Genomic DNA, 13,004 nt, shown 5'->3' on the forward strand with positions numbered 1-13,004 from the left:
ATGCGTACGCAACCCCTTACAGTGTTTCATGCACAGGGCTCTTTGCAACCCTAACGGGGCTCCACGTGGATGGGGGTAGCCTGGATCTTTATGAAGTGCACTGTACTCAGTGCTGCTGCTTGCAGACATGAGGTGAGCTGTGTGCTCAGAGGTGTGGCAAAATTCCCCAAGCCCATGGAGATCCCCAGTAACATCCTGCAAGCCACTCCCGCGAGGACTCACGTCCCAAGTTGCTGGGCTGCTGGTTCCATAACATTGCTCCAGACAGAGATTCGGAGACCTACCCAGGTCATGGGTGCTTCCCACCGGGACCATGCACTGACCCATGGGGACACACAATGGTGCTGTTTGGCCTGCTTCTGCCTGCAGTGCATTTATGTGACAATAAAGCAGTGTGCCTCAGTTTCCCCAGCTGACTGGTACACTGGGAAGGAATAGGTTACTAGTGGATCTGTACTGCCTCAGCTCCAGAGAAAGCAACGTGCCACTTTGCACCTGAGCCCCCTTTGAGCCCAGGTCCCAGCACGTGGAGACTCCCTGCTGTTTCAAAGAAGTGGTTGGCGTTGGTGGGGGGGGTAGTTGGAGTGCGGGTGCCATGGACGAGTTCCATTCGGGGGAGGAGACTGCTTTTGTGGTGGACAAAGCGAGTAACATCATTAAAGAGGCCATAGAAGGCGCAATAGGTGGCAATGCCTATCAACACAGCAAAGTAAACCAGTGGACTACAAGTGTGGTGGAATAAACTTCGAGTCAACTTACAAAGCTGGGGAAGCCATTCAAGTACATTGTGACCTGTGTGATTATGCAAAAAAATGGTGCTGGACTGCATACAGCAAGTTCTTGCTTCTGGGACAACTCCAGTGATGGAAACTGCACTGTGAGATGGGAGAATAAGACTATGTACTGTATCGTCAGTGCCTTTGGACTTGCAATATGATTGCCTTGGGATCATTCAGCCTCTTAACCAAGTCTCTTGAATATCAATACTTCCATTCCATGTCCACTCCAAACTATGAAAACACTGAAAAACTTGTTTTTAATATACTTTTTATGTAGCTTTTCAAGCGTAGAAATGTGAAGAACAATTTATATGTTGTTACATGGATTTTGTACTTAATATCACACCAGTGTTGACGCACGGTCTTAAACACTTCAAGGACCTTTTCAAGGTGCTAAAAAAATGAAACCTGCTGCACTGTAAAAATTTTCTTTAGATTTGATTTCTGACACTAACTTTCATACTTTGTACTCTTGGTTAACATTAAATTATTGAAGTTCATAAAAAAAATAAATAAAAAAATAAAAAAAATTAGACTTCAGGAAGGCCTTCGATACGGTATCCCACCCCATACTGGTGAACAAGCTAAGAGGCTGTGATGTGGATGACTACACAGTCCGGTGGGTGGTGAATTGGCTGGAGGGTCGCACCCAGAGAGTCGTGGTGGATGGGTCGGTCTCGACCTGGAAGGGTGTGGGCAGTGGGGTCCCGCAGGGCTCGGTCCTTGGACCGATACTCTTTAATGTCTTCATCAGCGACTTGGACGAGGGAGTCAAATGTACTCTTTCCAAGTTTGCAGATGACACAAAGCTATGGGGAGAAGTGGACACGCCCGAGGGCAGGGAACAGCTGCAGGCAGACCTGGACAGGTTGGACAAGTGGGCAGAAAACAACAGAATGCAGTTCAGCAAGGAGAAATGCAAAGTGCTGCACCTAGGGAGGAAAAATGTCCAGCACACCTACAGCCTAGGGAATGACCTGCTGGGTGGCACAGAGGTGGAAAGGGATCTTGGAGTCCTAGTGCAATTCTGGGCGCCACACTTCAAGAAGGATGCGGATAACCTGGAGAGGGTCCAGAGAAGGGCAACTCGTATGGTTAAGGGCCTGCAGACCAAGCCCTATGAGGAGAGACTAGAGAAACTGGACCTTTTCAGCCTCCGCAAGAGAAGGTTGAGAGGCGACCTTGTGGCTGCCTATAAGTTCATCACCGGGGCACAGAAGGGAATTGGTGAGGTTTTATTCACCAAGGCGCCCCCGGGGGTTACAAGAAATAATGGCCACAAGCTAGCAGAGAGCAGATTTAGACTGGACATTAGGAAGAACTTCTTCACAGTTCGAGTGGCCAAGGTCTGGAACGGGCTCCCAAGGGAGGTGGTGCTCTCCCCTACCCTGGGGGTCTTCAAGAGGAGGTTAGATGAGTATCTAGCTGGGGTCATCTAGACCCAGCACTCTTTCCTGCTTATGCAGGGGGTCGGACTTGATGATCTATTGAGGTCCCTTCCGACCCTAACATCTAATATCTATAAGCTCCAGTGCCAAGCGACTGGTTTGAAAAGGGGACAATCTGGGACAAGGGGGAAAGAGAAAGGCAGCAGAAGAGCTGAGAGTTTGGGGAGAGGACAACCAGGGCTGAGACTCTGCATGGGAGCTGGCTAGGCCCTGTGCCTGCAATGCTGCTGCTGCTGGGTAAATGCTGGTTTTGTTTAAATGTGGGCCATGAGTACCTAGGGGGGAGCAGGGACTGAAAGTAAGGACCTTGGAGTCCAAGGTGCCCGGGGCTCTTCCTCTCTGGGCTGGCATCAGGGGCTGCTCACAGAGCCTGTGCAAGGCTAAGGGGTCCAAAGCAAGTGCCCCCCTGGGGCAATATAAAGCTCTGGACCCACTTGGGGCCAGTACAGGATGGCATTTGGAAAGAACTGCCTGCTGTTGGTTGCAAACTTTCTACCTCCTGGTTTCATGTTGTGACCCCTAGTTCTTGTTTGCTGAGAATAAGGAATAAAACCCTACTGACTTTGTCTTCGCCACTTCGCATTTGTCAACCCTTCTCATGTGCCCCCCTCCAGTGTCTCTTGACCCTGACCAGCCCTAGCCTCTTTAGTTTCTCCTCATGTGGAAGCACTTCCAAACCCCAAATTGTCCCAGTTGCCCTTCTTCAGCTCTCCTATCTCCTGCTTGAGGTGGGCACAGCATTCAAGGTGTGGACTCTCCATGGATGCATAAAGGGGTATGATGATACTTTCACACACACCCCCGTGCTTTTGCTGACGGACCTCAGCTGCAGTGAAACCCGCACCCAGGGAGGTTTCCTCTGCAGACCTGAGTCCTGCTCCAGACCTGCCTAGGAGACCCCCGGTGCAGTCACATCCGGGTTACCTGCACGGGCAAGTGGGGGAAAGCCTCAGCCAGGCACTCGAACATGGCAGAGGGGACCTATTTCTGAGGTAAGGGGCAGAAAGGCACGCAGAAATTGTGGCAGCTTGAATCTGAACCCTTCGTTCAGATACTGCCACTGCAGCGCTCAGATGCAAAGGATGCCAGGTGCAAAGGATGCGATGCTCAGATGCAACCCTCAGGGATGCCTATCAGGCCTCATCCACCCACCCTAGAAGCGAGGGGAAGAAAAGGCACCCGCAATGTATACCCCTGAAGCTGACTGCTGTGAGCCCAGAGCCACGAGGAGGGAGGATCAGACCGTGGGCTACAGCTCAGCCACAGGGCTCAAAGCAAACCAGGAAAGCAACAGGCTGCAGCACGCTGTATCTCTTTGGGCGGCCGCATACCTCATCCCTGGGTCTTTATCAGGCTCTCCAAGGAGCATGGGTGGGGGTGTCTATCTGGCCCTCAACTCCCTGTGTGTGCGGTGCTGGTGAGCTGCTGACAAGTGATAGGAGCAACAGCAAGAGACTGATCTGGCTGCAGTCCGTAGCTGACTCCTTGCAACTGTTGGGTGGTCGCAGGCAGGGGAGGACCGGGGAGCCTTCATGGGATCCTCCGCTCAGGGCCCAAAGGATTTCCAGGCTTGGCATTGAGATCAGATTGAAGTGGCTTAGTAGGTGAAACTCTCCACATGCCCAAACCCATGTTTCTCCCAGGCTCAGGTTTGTCCTACGTGCCCTGAAAGCCAGGTCCCAGGAGGGTTTTCCAGCTGCGGCCCCCATAAACCTTGAATGTGGCCCTGGGTGCACAGGCAAAGAGAGCTGCAGGTGCTTAGCACCCCTGAGAGTCAAGTCCAGGGTGCTTAAACACAAGTTAGACACAAGACCGGCTCCTCTGGGCTTCGATAGACCTAGAGGGGGGACATTTGTAGGCTTGAGGTGGGCATCTGCGCTCTGCTCCTCTGTCCTCCTATTGCCATACGTCTCTCACCCAACGAAATCCATAGCTGGAGGCTTCCTTAGTTCTTTGCACCAGAAAAAAAACTGCTCTGTTATTTTTCTGGAGTCTAAAAAATGGCAACAACTAAAAGCTGGCATTTTCCAAGGGGGGGCCTGAGTCTTTCCAGGGGTGCCTTGAGTCTAAAAAGGTTGAGACCCACTGATCTACAACCTTTAAGGGCACTACAAAGAGCCATGCATTAGTAATAAAATAATACAATGATTTGTAGTGTGGGGGAGATGTTGTAGCCACGATGGGCTAGGAAAGATGCCAGAAGCAAGGATGTTTGTGGGTGATGACGTTTATTGCACCGACTGCTGCACCAACAAACATCCTTGCTTCTCAATAATACGCGTAGCTGTTGCTGTCAGTACCTTCTGGAAATGCAGCCCAAGGAGGGAAAGTGGGTATTTCTGCATCTGTTGTCTCCTAATGTTCCCATCACCATCAGCATAACGTCCCCACTTCGGCTTTTCCACGCTGTTACCCCAAATGTATCGGTGGGCGATACATACCTTCCTGCTATTAACTTAAAACTGACTGCCTGCTCATTTCACAGTGTGGCCCCTCATTCTTGTAGCCTGAGACAGTCGATAATAAATCCCTATTGATTTTCTCTTCACCCTTTAGTATTTTGTAAGCCCTTCCCATGTCTCCCTTCTCTAAACTGACCAAAAAGCCTCTTCGGTCTCTCCTCATACGCAAGCTCCTTTGGGCCACTCATCAGAGCCACTGCAGAAGGAAAAGGCAGGCTCAGGGATCCTTTCAGGTGTGCAGACTGATTTGGGGGCTGCTGTAGGCAGCAAACAGGTGCTACGGGATGAATGATGGAACAAATGGGAGAACCTCACTGTGTCCTCTAGTGCAGCATTGCTCAACCTATGGGTTGTGACCCAAAAGTGGGATGCAAAAATATACGAGACAGTTGCAAACAAGCTTTATAAATGGCTGCAAAAAATTTAAAATTGGATTTTCCTTTTAAGGAGAAAAAATGTGGGTAGCTGTGGCGATTTCCTTGCAGTGTTTCAGCTTGCAAGGGGCTGTTTGGGCCCTCCCCTGCCCTACACACTGGAGGGTCTGGGGGCAGCGGGTCAGGGCTGAGGGGCACTGGGTTGGGACTGGCCATTGCTGTTTACAAATGGGTCCTGGTACAAAAAAGGTTGAGAACCACTGGTCTAATGCAGTCAAACTGTGGCATGAATAGCTGTTCTGCACCGTGCATTTCTGTGTTTTACCCAACTCCCGTATGAGTGCCTGCGTTGGGGGTCATCTGTGTAGTGTAACTCTCTATGCCCTGTTCCTATAAACAACTCCTCTAAAGCCTGCAAGACAATTGAGCCCAGCGGGACGGGGAGCCTGCCTGCCCCATCCGCACAAAACACTGCAGCCAGCAGCAGCCAGCTGTTCAGTGCCCTTATCTGAAGCCTGCAGTCTCCTCTCCTCATCATTATCAGTGCAAAAAGGGGGCAACTGCATGCTTTCTCCTGCCTGTTTTATTTTTAAAACATGAAAGTGAAGAGACTGTTGTGCACAGCTGAAATGGAGAATGAGCATGAGCTGGTGGCATTGGACATAGCAAATGCACTTGCCCTGAAACAGGCAGGGTCCCAGTAGGGCTGAACAGGGGTCGAGCTGTGCAGGTTCAGGGACCCACGCTCACTAATGCGAGCTGAGGATGACTGCTTTTCTTTTCTTTTTAAGTGCAGCCCTTTCAATGTGCTAAATAGGAGGCCAAATCTTGAGGTCTTCCCTGGAGATCAACCCTGCCCCCAGTTCTGCAGGTCCCAAGCCTTTCCTGGGCAAAGCGGCAGATACACTGATTAAATCAATACAGTAAATAAACCCAGGGAAACTCTATAGCTTTCCGTGGCTTTTCTCTGCTGCCAGACCAGAATTCCTCTGACACTTTAACTCATCTCTCACTCAGGCAAAATGCCTGATTTGGCCCCAGGAAAGTCCAAAGTAAGTGATAAAGGTGATGGAGAGGTTGCAAACCAGGTTGCTTAAGCAGATTAGGAGGAACTGGATGGGTTTAGCTTGAAGAAAAGGACCTCTAAAGAGAGGGGCATAATAGTCTGCCATACAGAAGAGGGAGAACCCCTCTCCCTGGCCACAGAGGACAGGACTGCAGTAAAACAGACTGAGAAAGCAGCTGAGAAAAAGTCTTCCTCACCGTGAGAGCAGTGGGATGGTTTAACAGGGAAGCATCTCCTTCCCAGATGGGTCCAGACATAGGGTGGGCAGACATCTGCCTGGGATGGCTGAGGGACAGCATCCTGCATCTGGGCAGGGGTCCAAGCGTTGTCCACTTTCCAGCCCCAAGATCCTACTCTTCCATGCAGGAAGGAGATATAGAGAGGTGGAAACAGTACAAAAAAGATGGTCCTTTTGCCTTGGCCTTTGCATCTTTATTTTCACCTGTGCAAAATGGGTGCACACCACAGTCACTCTGCTCCTGTAGCATTTTCGACCCTCTTTGCATGAGATGCAAAGATCCACACCAGGTACAAAATAACAGAGAGCTGCTACCAATGTTCATGACAGAGCCAAGCTGGCCAGGCCCTCAGCTGCTGGCAAGGGGTCTTCCTTCTCTGATAGTCCTGGACTTTGCTAATTATTATACCAGCCAAGGATGTGGCAGAGTGCATTTTATCTTCCAGAGGGGTCAGGGGCAGCAAAGTGCCCACTCTGCTAATACTGGGGTTAGAAAGTTGTAGCTCTGATGGTCCAGGGAAAGCCCTTGTCTCTGGTATTGCTAATGTTTCCTGAAGTCAGAAAGCAATGCACTGGCCCCACCCGTGAGCACAACTGCAGTGGAGCCATCCATGTACATCTTTGGAGGACCCTTTGAAAGTCCCAAGCACACGGCTGTTTTGCTTTAGCCTCCGCTGCTCTGGGAGGCCGATGTCTGTCCCAGTCCTGTGCAGGATCAGAAACACAGGGCTCAGTCTGATTCACGTGGGGTGAGATCCTTCTCCGTGTTGAAATCACTACAGAGATGCCAAGTGATGTCATGTGAGGATCAGGACCATATGACCACAATGCTTCAGTGAGGCACAGTCAGGGTGGACGTAGGTGAGCATCTGGAGTTACAAACGTGCTGAGCTCCTAGTTGAAAGTGATAGGACCTGAAGGGACTCAGCATCTCTGGGGAATTCCCCCTGCAAAGAGGGCCAGCAAACAGCCCATGAAGCAGGGGGAAGAGATGCTGAGTCCCTTCAGGTCCTATCCTATGTGTACCTCTTTGGGCTTGCTTTCATTTACGAGCGTATCCAGCTGTTTTATCCCAGAGCTCTGGCTAACCACAATGATCAGCACATAGAGGTAAAAGAAAAGCAAATACAACATGCATCTCCAGCCATAGGCAAGAGAAACACGGTCCTCGTTGCATCACATGGAGACTATGAACGGTCTGGAGCAAGCAGCTGTGAGCTCTGCATGGTTTGTGCATTATTTACCCTGCACTTAAGCAAACCGTTTTCCAGAAGCCATTTCCCTGGTGACTTGTTTAACAGTGATTGGTGGTGAGATCAGTGTGGTTAGCCAGATCCTTGCTGGTAAGAAAGCACTTTATTCCCCTTAAAACCACATGTCCTTGCAACCACACACTTTGCCATTTCAGTGAGGAAAATATCTAGCCTGCAGTTTGTCATGAACCCGCAGGCACATTCTTGCTTTCACTTGGGACTGCGATGAATCCTTCACACTACAGATGAAATCAGAGCTGCTGAGTCTGCATGATTCCTTCACAGACACTGCCTCAAAAACAAAATGCAGGCAAAAATTCAATTTGTACCCTAAACTGGATTGCTTAAATGCATATTTGGATGTGCTGAAGTGTCTCACAGCTGCAAGTAAATCCTCAGCTGGAGACTTGACCATCAGAAAGGGAAGCCAAGGGTCAGGGACCTCGTAAGGAGCCACTATACAATGGGGCTGATATCTCTTGGAGGCAGCAGTGTGTGTGCGAGATCTCATGGATGTGTGCATGCACACACAGCAGGGGAAGGGGGAAGGGAGTCAATATTCAAGCCTAAGTTTAGCACATCTGTTGGGCTGGTCCTGAGACCCCCAAGTGCAAAGACCACACCCCAGCACACACTGCCTACTGACCTCTCCTCCGTCAGCGCGGACCCCACCCAGGCCTGACCAATGACCGTGTCAGCCGGGAGTGGGAGAGGGCTGTGGCCAGAGGATAAAAGTGACCTCGGGGGGTCTGCAGCTCAGTTTCTGCTTCCCAACATCACTGCAGCTGCAAGCAAGCTATCTTTTGCCACCATGGTGCAGTGGTCAGCTGAAGAGAAGCAGCTCATCACCAGCGTGTGGGGCAAGGTCAACGTGGAGGAATGCGGTGGGGAAGCCCTGGCCAGGTAGGCTGGTCCCAGGGACCTCTGCTCAGCCCTCACCAGAGGCTTTCTGCACACAGACGTGTCCACCGTGGCTCTGCTTGTGTCTCCCTCTCTCTAGGCTGCTCATCGTCTACCCCTGGACCCAGAGGTTCTTCTCCAACTTCGGGAACCTCTCCAGCCCCACCGCTATCACTGGCAACCCAAAGGTGCGTGCCCACGGCAAGAAGGTGCTCACCTCCTTCGGGGACGCCGTGAAGAACCTGGACAACATCAAGGGCACGTTTGCCAAGCTGAGCGAGCTGCACTGTGACAAGCTGCACGTGGACCCTGAAAACTTCCGGGTGAGTGAGATTTCCAGCTTCTCCCTGGCCCTCTTCAGTCCCCTAAATAGGCCCCTACCACCCTCTCTGGGTTATACAGGAGCTTATACAAGTGTTTGCATTCACATGGGGTGAGATCCTTTGCTGTGTTGAAATCAGTACAACGGTACCAAGTGATATTAAGTGAGGTTCAGGGCCACGTGGCTGATGCCTGGGATGGGATGGTTATGCCCCTCCCTTTAGATCTCCTTTTTTCCAGCCTAAACCAGAAGGCTTAAATGGCCATTGTGCATGTGCTCAACCAAGTGATGCCAAGTACATGCCTGTGTGAGATAAAGTTGAGGGCACTGGCATGGGGGTGAAGAGTGTACGGACCAGAGGCAGTGCTGGGGTTGTGGATGGGGAGGACCTAGCCGGGCCATGTGCCACAGGGATCCAGAGTCAGGAGGAGTATGAGGGGTAGAGGAGATTGGTGGGAGAGAGCCCTGTAAGACATCAAGGAGGGGGGATTAGAGGGCTGAGGAGAGGCACATGGAGACTGTATGATGAGTGGGGGTAGAGTGAAAGGTGGGAAAAAAGTGGTGGAAGGAATGGATGAACAGAGGTGAAAAGGAGGCGAGAAGAAGAGGGGAAGTTTGAGGGTGGTGGGTGAGAGGCCTGTGCCCAGCCCTAAGGAGCAGACAGCAGCCTGAGAACAAAAGGAGAAGAGCCACATAAGCCCAGGCCCCACATAGGCCAGATTCACACCCAACACTTAGGCCTGAGGTGACCTATTGGCCTCATCTTGGCCTACAGACCCCGTGTTGGCCTACAGGCCTTGTGTTGGCCTACAGGCCTTGTTTGGCCTACAGGCCTTCTGTCATCCTACAGGCCTCGTCTTGACCTATGGGCCTTGTTTGGTCTACAGGTCTTGTGTCATCCTACAGGCCTCGTCTTGGCTTATGGGCCTTGTTGGGTCTTCAGGTCTTGTATCATTGTACAGGCCTTGACTTGGCCTACAAGCCCCGTGTTGGCCTCCAGGCCTCATGTTGGTCTACAGGCCTTGTGTCACCCTACAGGTCTTGTCTTGGTCTACAGGCCTCATGTCTAGGGTGGTCATCATAGAGGATAGTCCGGTTGTCCTCTATCCTCTCTTAGTACAAAACTGGACATCTTTATGTCCTCTATTTTTCTCTTCAAGAGAAAAATAGAGGACATAAAGGTGTCCAGTTTTGTATCAACAGAGGACAGAGTAGCAGAAAACTGGAATGTCCTCTATGATGACCATGCTACTCATGTCACCCTTCAGGCTTCTCGTTGGCCTACAGGTCTCATATCAGCCCCAGGCCTTGTGTTGTCCTGGCCCATTGCCCAGGGTGGGGCGACTGGTGAACTTCACTCTGCAGCAATGAAGGGAAGGGTGTCGGGGACTGAAGCAAAGAAAGAAAAGGACGGACTCAGAAGCAGAAATGGCTAAAAGAACATAACCCATATGTGGTAGTGAGACAGCTCTGGCACTCTCGGCAATAGAGTATCTTTCCTGGCAGTGAAAATTCAGCTCTGAAAGGTCTCCTAAACACCAAACTATCTGTCTGTCAAGAGGGCTGGGCTTCTGACTACCTCTCTATTTGACTCTCCTCAAGACAGTATCTTAGCAGTAGCAGAAAGAGGGAGTTAGGGGGGCATATGGGAGACTAACTCATTCAGAGAGGCACCAGCTTCCATCGCCTAGCAGTTAATAGTGAATGCTAGCAGCCCAGACTGGCAGCACTTGGACACAAAAAAGCAGTGCTGATTCCCTGATGCGTCTCTTTTCTTCCCCCATCCAGCTCCTGGGAGATATCCTCATCATCATATTGGCAGCTCACTTTGCCAGGGATTTCACCCCCACTTGCCATGCCGCTTGGCAGAAGCTGGTAGGGGTGGTGGCTCATGCACTGGCTCGCAAGTACCACTAAGGCAGCGGGTGATGAAGAGATCCTGCTTCCTTCCAGGTCTGCTACAGGCCTGGAGATGCCTTCTGGGTACTTATGGGCTGTAACAGTCTAATAAAAACCATGCACTGAAGTGCACATGTCCTTGTGTCTCTGCTGGGAGTGGGAAGGGGCGGGAGGGTCTGGACTTCTGGGGGAGGCCTGATCAGGGAGCTTAGATGTGTCATTAATAGGACAGGATTTGCTGGCTTGCATTCCTGAGTTTTCAGGGTTCCCTGCATGCTAAATAGCATTGTCCTCAATAGCCAGCACCAGGCCTTTCCCAGCACAGCCCTCGCAGGCAGTGACATGCTGCAGAGAGGGATACAGTGCAGAAGAGAAGACTGAATTGAAGAGCCTTCAACTCTCTGCAGGGTGATTGCAAAGAGGATGGAGCTGGTGGCAGATGACAGAACAACGGCAGATGACAGAACAACAGCAAGTCTTTCTCTTGCTAGGGATTATCACCCTCTGCACCTCAGACCTACAAGAAATGTGCCAAAAAATCATGGCCTCTCAGCTGGGGGGACCCTTAGACATAGAGATGGCTGGAAGGGTTTTGATTAACTTGCATTTCATGGCAATGCCCTTTTCAAAATAACTCCAGGGGTATTGGACATTGGCTTTTTTGGGTCACTCTGAGAGTGAGAGAGAGAGAGAAAAGGGCATGCATAAGAACAACAGAGCTCCATCCAGCCCAGTCTCCGGTCCCTCAAAGTGCCAGAGGGGAAGAGTGTTTAAACAGGGCCTGCCCAGGCTCACCCATCCCCTGCCCCTCTCCCTCAACAGCTTCCAGCAGTCATTAGCCTGGGGAGTCCTAATTTGGAGGTTGCACCCTGCATTCCTATGTGCAACCCCTACCCCCGGCCCTGGAGTTAGGGTTAGGGTACGGAGCTGTGGAAGGGAGGGTCCAGCCCTGCACAGTCCAGGACTAAACTCTGCTCTGAGTCAGGCAGAGCAGGGACCTCAACCCACCTGCCCCATGCCCAGCCAGTGCCCCAGCCACCAAGCAATGGTACGAGCAAGCTCTCCAGTGCACAGAGAGCCTTGGACTGGGGCAGCACAGGATGTGGGGGACCAAGCCTATCGAGATTTAAGCAGTCAAAGCCTGTGAAGTGCATCCCTTTGCTCTGCCTCTTTGGGTACCAGCCCCGCCACACATCATAGCCATACCATGACTGCAAGCAGCACTCATGCTTCAGGGCTTTCACTGGTCAGCTGCAGGGGTCAGGAAGGAAAAATTACCCCCTGGTCATGACAGACTAGGTGTATCCTGTATGTGTGGGTGGTTGTGATGGACTATATTCCTGTTCTGTAATGTTTCTAAGTTAAATGGGTTCCCCCCACCCCTCCACACACACCACTGTGATAATGTTGCATGGCTCTGCTCCCCTGACTTTCTCATACACCAATAAAGAACACCTTGAATTGGACCTGGCATTGAAGGTGGGGCTTTTACTAAGTGATTTTTTACCAAGTGGCCCAATTTGTTTATGAAAACCCACCACAGCACCACTAGATTTAGGCCCCGTCACCTGGCCATGTCCTGCTGTTTCTAGTGCCCAGGGGGGCCATCAAAGCCACCCCAGAGCAAAGGACTGCCTTGAAGAGGAGATTCCCCCAGTGACCCAAGGTGGGAAACAAATGCAGGATAAGTCTCAAGAGTTAAAAACAGCCAGGACTGTTAGTTTGGGAGCTGGCCTAGGCATTCATTAATTAATGCTGATGATGCTGATGTGCTGCAAGCTTCACTGCATAGGACTCCAGGTGCTCTCTGTCCCCTTGAAAAGGCAATGCCTCTCTGCAGGAGCTGAACTAGAAAGCAGCTCTCGGAGGGGGCCACAGATGACCGGGGAGGTGCAGGAACTCGAAGGTTGGGTCTCAGAGTCCAAAAAGCCAGGTTTACCCTCTCTAGATGCTTTGCCTGCTCTGGCTTCAGGGGTTACTCAGAGGCTGTGGGGCTGGGGGACTCCCAGGAGAAACCTGCTGGGAAACTGTGACAGGGGATGATTTGCTTTCCCTTGAGATCTCAGAGATGCTCCCTGTCAAACCAATCTCTGCATTTAGGGGCTTGAAGGAGCTTGACTCACAGAGATTTTGGAGGTTTTGTACCTTCCTCTGTGGTGTAGGTTGCAGTTCATCTGCTGGGTTCATCTAAGTATCTCTCCCCTAATCAAGTCCCTGCCATGACAAGCACAGCGCCTTGATCTCTTGCCTTCTTGACCAGCAA

The 13,004-nt window shown here is 51.3% G+C and overlaps 1 protein-coding gene and 1 pseudogene across 1 annotated transcript; both read left to right on the forward strand.

Annotated features, from left to right (window-relative positions):
- The first annotated feature begins 576 nt into the window (after nt 1-576).
- On the forward strand, nt 577-1,214 carry LOC102563563 (dynein light chain Tctex-type 1-like; annotated as a pseudogene).
- A 7,162-nt stretch (nt 1,215-8,376) lies between these two features.
- LOC102563321 (hemoglobin subunit epsilon) lies at nt 8,377-10,868 on the forward strand. The gene is made up of 3 exons (XM_059723475.1): nt 8,377-8,523; nt 8,621-8,843; nt 10,631-10,868. The coding sequence occupies exons 1-3, from the start codon at nt 8,432-8,434 to the stop codon at nt 10,757-10,759; spliced, it is 444 nt and encodes a 147-aa protein (XP_059579458.1). The 5' UTR covers nt 8,377-8,431; the 3' UTR covers nt 10,760-10,868.
- The last annotated feature ends 2,136 nt before the right edge of the window (nt 10,869-13,004 follow it).

This window comes from Alligator mississippiensis, chromosome 1 (genome assembly GCF_030867095.1).
Source record: "Alligator mississippiensis isolate rAllMis1 chromosome 1, rAllMis1, whole genome shotgun sequence".
Lineage (NCBI taxonomy): Eukaryota > Metazoa > Chordata > Crocodylia > Alligatoridae > Alligator > Alligator mississippiensis.